A 15,224-nucleotide genomic window follows, 5' to 3' on the forward strand; every position below is an offset into this window, starting at 1 on the left:
ATTTTTACCAAATATTTTGATTTGTTGTGATTTTAACAAATAATATATATATTACTATATATGAGATGATTGTGATATCATAAATGATTTCAATACTCTCTTAATATGATATATTAAATATCTATAATTAACTTATCGTTAAAAATTAATTAACAATTATTATTATAATTGAGGAAAAATAGTCACATTTCATGTTATCATTGGTTTGACTGATATTTTGAGACTTTTTTCTAAAGTGTCTCTAATATTGTTATCAATATTTATATCATTGAATGTGTTTTCAATACAATCATCGATGTATTGTATCAGCAAATTGTGTAATAAATAAATAATTAATTAATTAATTAATTAATTAATTAATTAATTAATATTAAGTATAAGTAAAGTAATAGTAATATTAAAATGTAAAGCATTGGCTAATTATAAATGAATGAAACACTAAAAATAATGCAATTATTTCAACATTCAATTGACAGCAATGAATGCATTTAAGAGACATCTATTGATATCATGTCTACAGTTGTATACTATTTGTATAAATATTTATTTGATTACATTATTAATCACATGTATTGACACTAATCGCCATAATATTAGACATTCATTAAAAGCTGTCAATTGGTGTCAATGTCTTCTCGATGGTAATACATGTGTGAAATAAGTGATGAAATTGAATGATATGTTATGATTGAATATAATAGGTATCCGCGATATGTTTTGGGTAATCCTCAGTTACGCGTCTTTTTGCCCGACTTTTGGATGATATTAAAGAAACCTCTGGATCCGTTACCTGCAAATCAGGTGCAATTCAAGATACCTGTCTTGTATGTTATCATTTAACTTAAAAAAAATAATATAAGCTTTAATGTCGACACCGTTTTTGTTGTCCAAAGTATGACCAAATGGGATGTTAAGAACTATTTGGAGAAAATCTATAAAATACCGGTTATTGATGTTCGGACTCATGTCATGTGTGGTGACATCAAGAAAGCTAAGACAACTCAGAAACCATATCTTATTAAAGAAGATGATTATAAGTTAGCGACTGTTGATTTGGTAAGCAATATATCATATCATATCCTATTAATATATTTTGTTATTAAATTATTTTTAAGCCAAAGGATATGATATTTAAATTTCCCGAACTCTTCCCGAAAGAGAAAATAAATGAAACGAAGAAAGATATGACGGACGCCGAGAAAGAGGTTGAATTCGGGAAATTACGTGAAAAGAGAAAAAGATATAATAATAAAAGAGATAACGTTCCCGATTGGTTCGGCATTTAAATAAATCATAATATTTATTTGTTTTCATTTTTTATTAATAAAACCATTAATTAGTTAAACAATATATATATATATATAATGAAAATTGATAATATTATCAAATAATTGTAGAAAACCTAAAAATATGAACACATTTATTAGCGCCGACCGCAAGAATGGGTAGTTTGCAATTCCAAGCAATACCGGCGCCCGCTTTCATCAATTCATTTAGTAATACCTAATTTGTTGAATAATATTTTTATTAAATAATTCACAAATTAATTCAAATTAGAAAAACCTGTTTTGTCTTAAGGTTCTCAACCCTAACAGTGCTATTAGGTCTTCCTCGGGTAGCAATGATATTTGCATCAAAGAATTTGATGGCTTGAGAACCATTCAAGTGACCTCTTCGCTGTTCAATTGGCAAACTTAATGATACAATGAGTTAATAATTAAATAATGAAATAAATCAATCAAATTATACCTCGAAAGAGAAGTGTCCCAAAAGTATATATCACTCGATGAGACACAAGCTATAGACAAGCTATTAGTTGGCGACCAATCGGCGGACAAAAGTGGATATCGGTTGCAATCACACGACAAGAGAGGACGTTGTGTTTGGCAATCATAAAAACGAATGGTTCCCTTCTTTTCTGCGATTAATAACTATTGAAGAAAATAAGTCATCAGTGAAGACATAAATCAATTGATTCAATTAATAATCATTTACTTTGTTTGGTTCACTCATATGCCACTTAACAGTAACGCCCGCCGATGTCAATGTAAGTTTGGCCGTGAGTTCGGGTTCATCATTGACCAGTGACCACAAACAACAAGTGCAGTCATCACTAACTGAAGCCAATGTCTGACCATTAAATGGTTCAAAACAAATATCATTAACAAAATCTGTATGTTGTCTAAGATATGCTAAGTTAACAATGGGTTCGCTAGACTTGATGTCTGATGTAATGACCCGAATGTCGTACTGATGTGTGGCCACTGCGAACTTAAGACATGTATCTATCGGATCCAATTTGGTTTCGGGACTCACAGCTATCGCACAGCATTTGACACCAATTATAAAATCTTGGATTAATTCGTAATCAAAACTAGTGTCAAGTTTATCATCAGTTATGACTAACTTAATGACAAAAACTCTTGAGTTGGCCTCAAATGCCAACAAATTATGAGATAATTTATCTGAACTAAAGGCCACACAATTTACAACATCGGGACTATTAATCAGATGATGTGACCAATGGTTCGGTACTTTAATGTCAGTCATCTCTTCGTGTCTTAGTTTAGATGCATTGGACATCATATTAGATGTATTTAAAAGACGACTCGAAGACAAAAAATCCATTGATTTGAAGCAAATTTGAGATGAAATGTAAACAATGTTTAAATGATTTGAATTATTAATTAGTAATTTAAATAAACGCCAACTCTTTGACTGAATCTCTCATTTGTCGATCATTTGGTAAAACATTAGAAATGCGGTCAAAGATGTGTTTGTTGTGGACGTCATTGATGTCTGAATTGATGTTTTGTTAGCCATTGAATATGTCTTTTGTTTTGCGCTTTCATTGCTTTTCAACGGTTTTGATGTTTGAATGCATTGAATGAATGAATCTATGAATCGATTGACTCTATAATCGACAAAAACAAACCATTGTTTGGACAAGAAATCTGAAGAAGACATAGAAAAGTAAAAGTAATAATAATAATAATGTCTAATAAAGACTATGACGTCGAAGAAATTCTGGACTCACGACGAAAGGGTAATAAAACTGAATATTTGGTTCGTTGGGCGCCCACCTGGGAGGCAGAAGCCGGTCTACACTGTGCTAAACTACTCAAAGAGTTTAAAGCAAATAAAAGTGATTCAAATGACGCAAATGGTAACGATGGAAATGAAGACGAAGATGAAGATGATGAAGAAGAAGAAGAGGTTAATACTTCTAAGCGCGGATCCACTCGAAAGGCGGCCAAAGCGGGTAATCGTAAGCGTAAAGCCACACAAAAGGCAACGACAGCCAAGAAATCAAAACGCAGGCGATAGACAACTGATACACAAGAATACAACTCTTTGAAACAACCATTTGATTCAATCAATCAATAGTTTTCGTCGTTTAACATATAAATTCATTTCTTTTATTTTATTATATTTTTGTCTTATTTTTAAGATTATTAATATGTTTTAGCTTTCAATTCATTTGATTTATAAAAGAAAACATTAAAAGCATTTCATCTAATTTTTTCATAAGTTTTCAATTTTAATATAAGATTATAATTATTTTAAGTTTCATTAAAATATAATATTAATTGTAATTTAATAGATATTAAACTCATTTTTATAAATCTCGACTCTTCACACATATTGATGTCAATAAAATTTTACGATTAAACTAATAAAACATTTAACCAAATATTAAGTTAATTTATATAATTTTATTTTTATAACTATAATGTTTGATATAATTGAAATAATAATTCAATAGAGATTTAATAGTTTTATTTGAATTTAATTAAACAATTTTGTGTTGTTTGTGGTGGGGGTGAGTGTTGGACCCACTTTGGGTCACATTTGCTATGTATTTAAAGTAATAATATCAATGGTTATACTATTGTTATATAATTGTATTGTTTATTGTATTTATTACTAATTTATTTATATCTTAACCTAAATAAGTGATTCATTAATTGAATTAATTTTAATTCAATGCAATAATTAATGTGTAATTAATAGCTATTAATTGATTTCAATTGATTCACACAAATACAACATTTGATAACAAATAATATATATTGTCATAAATGTGTGCAAATTGTTGCCTATATTTGTTAGAAAAAAATACATTTTAATGAATTAACAAAAAATAAATTTAGTCGACATTTAAACACAGATATCATATAACTCTTTAAAATTAATATAAAATCTATTAATAAAACTTAAATAAATTTTAGGCTTTCAATGTTAAGTCAACCAATCAAATGGCTCTATACTGTTGCTAACCACTCAATAGCCAATAGCAGCTCAATATAAAGTCTATATAAATGCTTAAACACTTTCAACAAAATTATTGAATTGATTCACTCATTAATATATATCCCAAATATATATTGAAGTGTTCTATGAATTCCAATGGAATGTAATATATGAACCAAAGACTGACCAAAACTAACAAATTTTGATATCTTTTTCGGTAATCGGTCTAAACGTCAGCGAAAATGCTTACAAATCGATGGCAAATCGTCCGAATCGGATAAAAGACCATTTCATCCATTTGTCGAATTCAGCGAATATGCGGACAAAGACATTGGTCTTAAAGTTTTAAGTTTGAATAACACATGACATCAATCGCGATCACCGAATGTCTTCAAGCCGTGTCTGTGCCGATGAGTGCCAATGAGTCCAAATCTCGGTAATCATTGGCTTCGATGCATTGGTAGCACAAGTAGTCGAATCATCACTGAAAGTGATAGATGTCGTGGTATTCCATTGATTATCAATTGTTGTCCAAATGTTTTCATTGTTATTATTATTAAAATTGTTGTACATTTGGTTCAGTAATGATTAACGTGACGATTGATTTGTTAGATTCGTTGTATATCTTATTAATAAACTTCAGTTTCGTCCGATTTGTCTGTGATTTGTTTGTTGTTTTGTTTCTATATATTGTATAAATTGTTTATATTAACCGTCAATTTGATGACAATAACCCGAAAATTATAATTATTTGCCAAAACCTGATAAATCAGACGGAAATGTAAACAACAAATTCACCGATAGATCCGATAATTAGTTGGTCACACACACAACGGGCTAACAATTTTGGCGCAGTCGTCAGCATCAACTCCAACATTACTCACCTGAAATCATCGGACATACCGGATGCATAAACCAGAAGCCGCTCACGAAGACGTAGTGCGCAATCAATGGTCAACACTCATAGCCAAAGCATCTCGCGCTGTCACAGCACATACGCGTAACAGTTCTCAGACTACGGTCACAAATCGATACACAAAGCGATAGACACCGAAACCGTTCTCACCGTTGCGTACAACCAACACACGTGTAACTGAAACGGAAGCGCATATGAAACTGATTCACAATCGGAGCCATTTTCAACAAACACTCGCTTTGATTTCAGTGACGCGATTGACGCTATATATCAAAACACAATATACCGAATTATTATGCGACAAATATTCGAGTTCATCGTTTACTATAGAGGAATGTCTCGACGTCTTCTACTTCCTTACCTCCGACATCACTGAAGATAAACAAAAGATGGTCGTCTTATATCGACATATTTCAAGTGATACACTCGCAAATAGAAATTAGTCCTGAAGGGCACAATGTCACAGCAACGCTGCCGTTAATTGATGATCAATCGGTTTGGTCGACAAACCACAAACCCGTTATCGAAGCATTTCAAACCACACTACAACCCCACGAATCAGTTACTTCGTATTAAAATGACGAGACGTTTGACACAAAGAGCCGGTCTCACAGACGACACAATAGCCGTGTTAACCAATGGTATGACCGAAACCTATCGATATTATGTCAGATCATGTCATGTCTGCAACAGACATCGCAATCGAACCGACAATCAATTAAAGCACCGAATGATCGTTAATGAACACAAATATTATCGCAAAAATAAGTTGTCGTTTAACGAAACAATGGTCACTCATATTGACTATTAATGACATCACTAATAACAAAACAACCGAAAGTCAACACAAAAACGGTAGACAACAATCAAAACCAAATAAACTGGTTATCAAATCGACTTTCACGTTGTATACGAATGATCCCCAAAAACCGACAAAAACATACTAATTACCAACTAATTGGTACAACAAACCAATGAACTCATTCGACATATTTTATTTTTGATCCTTTATACAATTCTTAACTTTAAATTTTTTACCTAAAATTTTTCTACTTTGGTCGCCATTATTTCTATGTTCCCGAAGAGATATCAAAATTTTAATGTCAATACCCTATACCTTGTTTTTGATGCTAAATCCAAATCTGAGGTCAAAATTTAAAAATTCAATCAAATGCGGACAGAAGGACATATAGAATTCAGATACGAACTCCTTTCAGGAGTTCGTGAAAATTAAAACTAAACGAATATTAAATACACTTTCAATTGCTTAATACCGACAGGTTTTTCTTTAATAACTTTTGATAGAATTGAGATTTTTTAATGAAATTTTAAGTAATTCATACATCAGATTCTGTTATGAGATGTTGTAATGCAATAATAGTTTGTCCGAAACGTGCGATTCAACTAAAAACATACCACACGGTGTCATATGAGAGCACATACAGTATATTTGTTACATTACTTTATTACAAATTAAAATCATTTATTTTTATTAAACAATTAAATTAGAAATTAATTATTATACTGTATATACTGTATATATCAATACTTTTATTCTATGAAAATCATACTATTTTATAGAATTACTATATTAACAATTATTGTCACAATTTTATAGTTTTAACTTTTATTATCAAATGTCTATTACATTACATTGTAATTAATTTTTTTAGTAAATTATAATTTTATTATTAACTAAAATATTTGAATTTTTCGACTTTCGAAATAACTGTTTTTTATTTTATAGTAATATTGTATAAACCTATTGTATTAATAATTAAAAAATACAAAAATAATTAATTTCAAAACAAACTGTTAGTTGATTTTATTGAAAACTTATCAATCAGTTAACAAAATAATAATAAAATTAATAAACAAATAATTCATTTCAAAATGAATAAAAAAACAAAATAAATAAAATTTTTACATTAAATGAAAAAATGCTTTTTATATATTGAACTTATATTTTATACAATTTTTTAATCAATGGTTAAATTTACGAAACTATATATAAATACTGATTTGATGTTTGAATAAATTGTTTTATCAAATATATATTTACAACAACTGTGTACTGCATTAGTCACTAACAATTGATTTAATAAATAAAATATACATTTTTATTATGGTTTGCATGTCTTGATGTTTAAGAGAGAAAGAAATAGAAAGAAGGGATAGAAAGGCATTTCACTAATCATTTAGTCTATGATTTCATATTTTCGCGGAATGTCTTGATTTTAGAGACAAAGAAGGCCTCGAGTTGTTCAGCGCATTGAAAAAATGGTGAATTGCGGGCGTTATAGTAGCGGCAGTTGTCAAACATCTTTGTTATGTCACCAATGAATTGAGCCAACGATTCATAATTTTCACGATTTATACGACTTTCAACTGTTTTCAAATCTATTTCAATAATAATAACAAATTATAACAAATTAATACAATTAAAGTCAATACTACCGACCAATAGGTTCTTTAATGACTGTGAAATAGTCGGGAACTTCTTTGGGATCGACCGGAGTTAAGAATGGCCACGAACTCTTGTGTGTCTGTAATCAATCAATCAATTTATTTAATCATTTTATATAAACTCAGTTTGTTTTTAATAATATTGTGTAAGATTTATGTATTATTTTTGTAATTATTTTATAATAGTTGTGTTGAGATATTACTGGTAACCGTCAAAAAATTAATTTTAATTTTTTCTAATCATTTTAATATATAATATACTGTATATACAGTAATATATGTAAAATAAATGAATACCTGAAGGGTTTTGAGTAATTTTTTGAGATTTTCAAAATCTTTTGAATTTAATTTTTTTAAATTTGCAAAATTGATTTGAGAGTCACTCTGACAATTAGGACAAACATATTCCTCGATAGCAGTGGCTTCCGATTGCAAGACACCGACACATCGGCCGTGAAACCAGTCCTGACAACGATCGCAACAGATGTAGAACTGGCTTTCGTCGTATGGCTTCCGACACAAACAATAGAGTTCATTGTTTTTGGCTCTTTTCTCGTCACAATTCGGACAAATATATTGATCGGCTTTCTTAGCCTGAGTTTCGCTAAGTCCGACACATTCGACGTGAAACCAATTCGAACAGATATCGCAGCCGACCATAAATTTTGACGAATCATATGGTTTACGGCAAATGCAATACAAAGCATTTGGTTTTTTACCACTTCTTGCTTGACTACCCGGTGATCTATTCTTCTTTGGTGACACTGAAGGAGAATTTGAATTAAGTTTTAATCGCTTCTGTTTTGGAGGACGTATTTCATCCATATTATCTGATTCTTCATCAGTGACTACATTATTATTAACATTATTTAGATTTATTTTTCTTTTATTTCCTATAACAGCACTCTTTGTCGGCGAACTGTTTACTGGAGTAGTGTTCTTCTGTGGCAATGTGTTTGTAATAGTATTTAATTCATTTTGAATTTCAATTTTAAGATTTTTCTCCAAAAGTGCTCGTCTTTTGATGATATCTTTCTTGAGTTGTTCTGTTTGTTTAAAAAGCAAAACTTGAAGTCTGTTAGCATTCTGTCTCTGACGCCTCTCAGCCATCGATTCTTTTGTTCTCTGATTTCTTCGGTTAGCATTTCTTGATTGACCTTTAGGTTTATCTTCTTTGTCAATCTTATCCAACAATGACTTAATCACTGATTTGCAAACATTCATAATATCCGAATCATCTCTCTGTTCAGCTGTTATTTGAACCGGTGTTTGTTTTTTACATCTGTTTGCGACTCTTCGTGAACTCGATGGTGATTTAATTCTATTTCTGGATAACGGTGTACTATTGACAGGAGTCGATATTTTAGTTACAGTGTCTTTGGTATTGTCCTGTTCCTGATGGTGTCGCTGTAATGCCATTAACTTCTGTTGTATTTCTGGTGCTATTTTGGGATTCATTAGCGCTTGTCTAACAATCTGTTGAGTCATTGCTGATGTTAATACAAATTGTGGTGAATTCACTTGTGATGCTGTGGTTGTAGCTGTTGTTGGAATCACATCTTTTGTAACACTTTGAGGATTTAAAGTGGAAGAAGTAACGACAGGAGTGACTACAGGTTTAATAGATGTACTCTTAGTTTCAGTTGTCATGACTGGTGTAGATGTTTGTTGTGCTTTGGGTTCAATTCTGACAGTTGTCACAACTGGTTGCTGAGCTTTAATGATCTGCGATTGAATAGTAATGGGTGGCCGAGGAGTTTGGTTAGCAGTTACAGTTGAAGATGTATTTACTTTCACTTGAATTTTACTATTTTGTTGAGGAATAGATTGTTGAGATGATTGCAATTGAAAAACTTGAGTCGTCGGTGTTGTTATTGGCTGAATATTCTGTCCTAATTGCGGTCTCATTTGTACAACTTTGGCCATCACTGGTTGGCTTCCAGGTGTGTTATTTGTGGAAATAATCCTAATTTGTTGGGTTGGGTTCACTGATTGTGGTGTCGATACGATTGTTGTCGCGGGACTGTTATTAGTAGAAACAATTTGTATAGAATTAGAGATGACATTAGATGTTGAAGGTGTTGATTGAGTATTAATTGCTATCTGAATCGGTTGATTCCCTGCAATGGCCGACAACGGAATCTGTAACAACTGCATCCTTCCGTCGGGTAAACGAATGGGAAGCTGTACCTGTCGTTGAAGAGTTTGGGTATTAGATTGAACTAATGTGGGACGCACTGGATTTTGCAATATTATTGGTCTCAGCTGTCCCGTTGGTCCGGTTGGTGTCCGCACTATATAAGTTGTACTAGAAGTTGGCGTTCGCGTAACGGGTTGAGTGCTTATTGTAGTCATCGGCGTTGATGTTTGCAGTGTTGGAACAGCTGTTGAACTTCTAATAATGATCTGTTGTCCGGGAGATTTGCCCTGAAGGGCTGAAATAGGGATTCTAAATGTCTGACCACCCGGTGTTCGGACAGTTGCAAATTGATTGGGAGTTTGTGTACGAGTCGTAACGTTTGATGAGATAACTGGAGAAATACCACGGGATGTGAATATTCTTTTCATTCCTTTATTTTGAATAATACTCGTAAATTTGCCGGTCGTTGGCGTTGATGGTGTTGTTTGTGAAACACTTGTTGAAACCTTTGCCGCCGCCTCTGCCATTCGTTTCTGATGAAGTGCTTCTCTTTGTTTCTTAAGCTGTTCTTCCATTTGTTTGCGAATCTTTTCAGAGTTCTGTCTTTGTGCTTCTTCAGCAGCTCTTTGCTTAGCTAATTGTTGTTGTTTTTCAACTTTTTCACCAAATTGTCTGATTTCCCACAATTCAAGTTCTTCTTCAGGAACCCAACACTCTGTAACTGACGGTCCCCTCATTTTTGGTGACTCAGGTCTACGTCGTTCTCGAAGACCGCTTCGAATTGGAGTTGACTTTTCTGTTGGATTAGATTTTTCAAAAAATAAAATAAATCATTCATTAAAAATATTTAACAAACCTCGAGGTTTTGATGGAACTTCAATGGGAACAATGATTCTTCGCACTAAATATTCAGATCTGATACCAAATGGCGCCAATTCTCTACGTTTAAGTATTTCACTCGTTTGCACTTCTGTTTCAGTGGTGATTGTATTGGCACCAGAAGGCGGTGGCTTTGTCGACAAATCATCCCATCGAATGCTGGCCCAGAGTACTCTTAATTGAGTGGACACACCATGAAGTGAATCAATTTTCTGATTTCGGTAGAGCCAAGAGGTCCGGAATATGGGACGCGGTGTTTGACCGTAGGGCCAAATGGAAGGATTTGTTTTGGCTGAATAACTAAAACCACTCACTTCTCTTAACGCACCACTTCTTGCCAAACGCTTTAATTCAAATTGTGGTAAAATTAATATAGATTTTCGTTTCCCTTTGACAGTTGTAAATCGAGGACAGGGAGGTAACTGTCCTTTAATATGACGCCTACCAATACGTTTAGCCATTTGCAACACACCATTCACTTTAACAATTTTAGCTAAAGATAATGGCGAAGAGCAGTCGGCTATTTGGTCGCAATCCAAACAATTATAATTCCAAACATTATCTTTATCATCATTTTCTTCTTTTATTTTACTTTTGTCGTCTATTTTATTAGTTTTTAATCTTTCAAAACGACATACACTGGAATAGCAGGTCTTTACAGCAGTAGTTGAATCACTTTCCGATCGACACCAACTCGAGTAGCATTTGTCAATCAAACTTTCTTCTTCTTCATTGACTTTTTCTTTTAAATCTTTATTTTCTTCTTTTATTTGTAACTCATTTTTCATTTCTGTTTCTTCAATTTGTTTCATTAATTTTCTTCTTTCCAACAAATTGTCCAATACTTTACATGTTTTATATACTTTTGGATAATAGTATCGCTTAGAAGTGTCTTCAGCTAAACATTTGCTAATATCAATGGTCGGTGTTTTCGTTAGCATATCTTTGTGTTCTTCAGGAATGACTGTTATATTCAATGGTTTGTTCTTTTCTGGCAATTCGTGTATGATTTTTGTAGTACTCCTCCAAATCCAGGCACCCCTTCCTGTCAGACGATATTCTTCACCCTTTTGTTTCCAAATTTGGTGCTTAATTCTGCCCAAAATATAGCGAACGCCAACACCAAACCTAAATTGATTGTCCTGTTCTTCAATCTGATCCCTTCGCTCACGTTTTTCGAGTTTCTTTTTCTCTTCCCTTTCGAGAAATGTTGTTCTGTTTAAACACGTGAATCCAAGAGCCTCGAGCCAAGAAGGGTTAAACAATACCGGTTTCATTGACGACTCAAGTATACAAAGAGCTAAAGCAAAATCTTTGGCATTCGAACACATATTAACAGCTTTGAGCCAATTTGGTCGATGAAGTGGCCAATTCTGGTGTAAGAATGGAACTGATAATTGACTTTCTAATTGTAATATAGTTTGTCTTAGAGTTGTAACAATTATAGATCGGGTGCCAAATGTCTGTCCCTGCCATTTGAGTTCAGAGGCTAATGTCAGACTAAACTTATGGCTTAATTGTCTCTTTTTATCCCTTTCTTCAGAGTGCTGGTGCTTATTGAGTGACAAATGATTTGTAATGAAGTGGTTTTGATACGACCTATAATTGCCTTCCATTCCGAGTTTAAATAGTAGACTATTATTCATAGCACTTGATGTCAACAATGACTTCTTGGGCACGCGAGTCAGTTCACCATCTTTATTAAGCACAAGAATTGTTTCGTCATCTTTATTATTTGATCCATTGCTTAATTTATTCTTCAATGGATCCAAATTAATTGGTTTTGGTTGAATGGATCCAGTTTTAAGACGAGTAAGAATTCCTTCCTTACAATTTTCTGCTTCCTTTTCCGTATCCTTTTTCTCACTTTCCTCTCCTTCGTCTTCAATTCCGTTCATTTTTTTCTCTTCAATTTCTTCGGATTTGTTTTTTAAATTTAGTCTTTCAGTCTGTATTTTAGTTAACCTTTCATTTTCCACTTCTAAATAGCTTTTTCGTGACAACTTCGAAGAATTTGTTAATTTTTCTGTAATATCCATTTGTTTGTTAATATCTTCAATTATTTCTTCAATATTCTTGCAAAGATCAGCTTCATATTGATTTGAATCTAATAATCGAAGCATTTCTTCGAGCTGTACTTTACTTGAATAATACCACTTAATAGTTCCGTCTTCAGATTCAACAATAATTCGACGACAAAGGAACCAATACTTGCGTTTATGTCTATCCCAACCCAACGGTTCCTGACGACAAAGGAAACCACTTTTTTCATATTCAGACACACAGTCAGTGACTCCGACCACATAATTGCCTTTACATATGGCACAAACCCATTCCTCATTGGGAACCTCAAGTAATGGTGGATCCAAACACGTCAAATGAAATACTGCCGGACATGTCTCACAACAGAGAAGATCTCCTAACTTATGGCAGACTCGACAGTGATCGTCGTGTTTGATGATACCTTCATTGACTAAATCTTCTCTGGCCGGTGTTGTTGTCAAAAATTGGTCACAAAGATGTTGTAAAACTTTCAACTTTTTGTCCACTCGAGTAAAAGGATATTCAGTGTCGTTAAGACATTCATCAAGTATTTGTCGGTTTAAAGTCATGTCAGCCGATAAATATATTCTCAGCACATCCGGCCACGTAATGTAATCATTAAAAAATAAGTATATGTTTATTGAATCCCTGAGATCTTGAGGTCCAAACCATGTATTAGATGAGTCGTCTTCCCTTAGAATAGCTTTAATAAGTTGTAAATGAATTTCTGAAAGAAGAGAGTTCTGTTCATCGATGAGAAGTGCTGTACAAAAGTCCTCAAAACGAAAGGGAGTTAAACGTAAAATATTTCTGAAATGTCTCAACACTTCATACACACAGACGGCTTGCATGAGGTATTCGTTACTCAATAATATATCTTCACTACTGTCCGGAAGAGTCAATTCGGGAACTTCTATGTCCTCAAAAAATAGTGGACTTTTGACGCGCGGAGCACGAAATGGTGGCTTCTTTTTAGATGACAAACTCTCTGTCGACTCGTTGTCCAAATCTTCTTCGAGTTCATCGTCTATATCAGTCTCTTCTTGAGTGTAGTCATCACTTTCATCAACTTCTGATTCATGCGATTGGATGTCATTGATATCATCGTCATAGGCGTCACTTTCTTCACTGTCATCCCATTTTCTCTTAGCGTTGTTGCGACCACTGGATCGGGTCCTGTATTTGGACGCATTAGTACTGTTGGACGCGTTAGAAGTATCGTCCAAATCGGGTCCATTAGATCCGGGATATAAATATCGCGGTTTCTTTGCTTTTGCCAATCTTTCGGCCGACTCTGGATCCTTTGGAGGCCTACCCCGACGGGTCGATCGGCCCCTTCCGGTCATCAAATTGGACACCAATTAAACTCCAGAAATAAATGTAATGAAAAGTAAATCAATTATTTAAATGCAATCAAAGTTTAAATCCGATTCAAATCGCGGCCATTGTTTTGCTCTCAACGTTGGGATAAACCGTAAGTCTATTGCCATTCACTGGCATTGTATGCATAACGCATGTCTTGATTCACTACTACACACATTTCGTACCTTTTATTATACTTACTTTTAGATGAATTTATTTAAAAAGGTACCAATTTTACACTTAATAGACTTTATTGCTCTTTTCAAATACTAAACATATTTCTGTATAATAGATACGCATATATAAAAAAGTACTAAATTGTCTAATAGACTACAGATATCTTTGTACAATATTATACATACAGTACTGTACAGTATATACCAAATAAGTTTGTCGACAAAAATAATGTCTAAATGCATATTATTTTCTGATTTTATAATAGACATACTGTACTATCAAATATACAATTGATTTTAAATTACATTTAATATTAATTTATGATAAAAATTGACGACAGAGACCATCACTAAGCGTTAAGACACTAAGCAATCATTTTTAGAAATTATAAAATTAAGTTATAAATAATGTATTAAAGATAAATTGAACGATCAATTCTAATTTGAACATGCTCATCTTAACATTTTTAAATTAACAAACTTAATTTATTTAACAAAATATTTTTGTAAATTTATTTTTAAACATTTTATATTATGTTATACAGTATAATATATTGATAAAATAGTAATAATGTTAAATTAAAAAGAAAAATATTTGATAAACAATTTAATCTAGGTATTTAATTAAAATTATAACATAAATTATTGTTCTTTAAATTGATTATAAAATATGTGAAAGTTATTTGTATGTCTTAATTATCAAATATAATTAAATACATGATTTTAAATTAAATTAAAAATAATAAATACAATTAATAAATAACAATTTGTTATGTATGCATATAAATAATGTTTTTTATATTTAAAAAATTATACAGAAATACAATAAGTCTATTTAAATAAGCATTTTAAACATTTAGCCAACTCATGTATTGTAATGAATATTAAATAAGAAATTATTTACTAATTTAAGTTATGATTTACATAATTAATAATTTATAATAATATAAATTTCTTGACTTAATTATAAGTAAAATTGACAAAAAAG

General features: G+C 32.2%; 4 protein-coding genes across 4 annotated transcripts; 2 read left to right on the top strand and 2 right to left on the bottom strand.

Annotated features, from left to right (window-relative positions):
- The first annotated feature begins 510 nt into the window (after positions 1-510).
- On the top strand, positions 511-1,286 carry LOC128958298 (39S ribosomal protein L23, mitochondrial-like). The gene is made up of 4 exons (XM_054304115.1): positions 511-641; positions 702-824; positions 894-1,056; positions 1,116-1,286. The coding sequence occupies exons 1-4, from the start codon at positions 628-630 to the stop codon at positions 1,284-1,286; spliced, it is 471 nt and encodes a 156-aa protein (XP_054160090.1). The 5' UTR covers positions 511-627.
- A 97-nt stretch (positions 1,287-1,383) lies between these two features.
- On the bottom strand, positions 1,384-2,762 carry LOC128957901 (nucleoporin Nup37-like). Its single transcript, XM_054303716.1, has 4 exons — positions 1,996-2,762; positions 1,750-1,931; positions 1,564-1,693; positions 1,384-1,503 (listed from the first exon to the last, which is right to left on the bottom strand). The coding sequence occupies exons 1-4, from the start codon at positions 2,626-2,628 to the stop codon at positions 1,384-1,386; spliced, it is 1,065 nt and encodes a 354-aa protein (XP_054159691.1). The 5' UTR covers positions 2,629-2,762.
- Positions 2,763-2,994: 232 nt separating this feature from the next.
- LOC128957902 (heterochromatin protein 1-like) lies at positions 2,995-3,327 on the top strand. The gene has a single exon (XM_054303717.1). It carries the CDS (start codon positions 2,995-2,997, stop codon positions 3,325-3,327), a length of 333 nt encoding a protein of 110 aa, XP_054159692.1.
- A 3,915-nt stretch (positions 3,328-7,242) lies between these two features.
- Positions 7,243-14,233, bottom strand: LOC128958991 (nucleosome-remodeling factor subunit BPTF-like). The gene is made up of 4 exons (XM_054304960.1): positions 10,633-14,233; positions 7,934-10,572; positions 7,632-7,716; positions 7,243-7,570 (listed from the first exon to the last, which is right to left on the bottom strand). The coding sequence occupies exons 1-4, from the start codon at positions 14,042-14,044 to the stop codon at positions 7,374-7,376; spliced, it is 6,333 nt and encodes a 2,110-aa protein (XP_054160935.1). The 5' UTR covers positions 14,045-14,233; the 3' UTR covers positions 7,243-7,373.
- Positions 14,234-15,224: the final 991 nt, after the last annotated feature.

The sequence above is a fragment of the Oppia nitens genome, unplaced genomic scaffold (assembly GCF_028296485.1).
Source record: "Oppia nitens isolate AA-2021 unplaced genomic scaffold, nextdenovo-longstitch-racon4-pilon3 scaffold3_pilon_pilon_pilon, whole genome shotgun sequence".
NCBI classification, from domain to species: domain Eukaryota; kingdom Metazoa; phylum Arthropoda; class Arachnida; order Sarcoptiformes; family Oppiidae; genus Oppia; species Oppia nitens.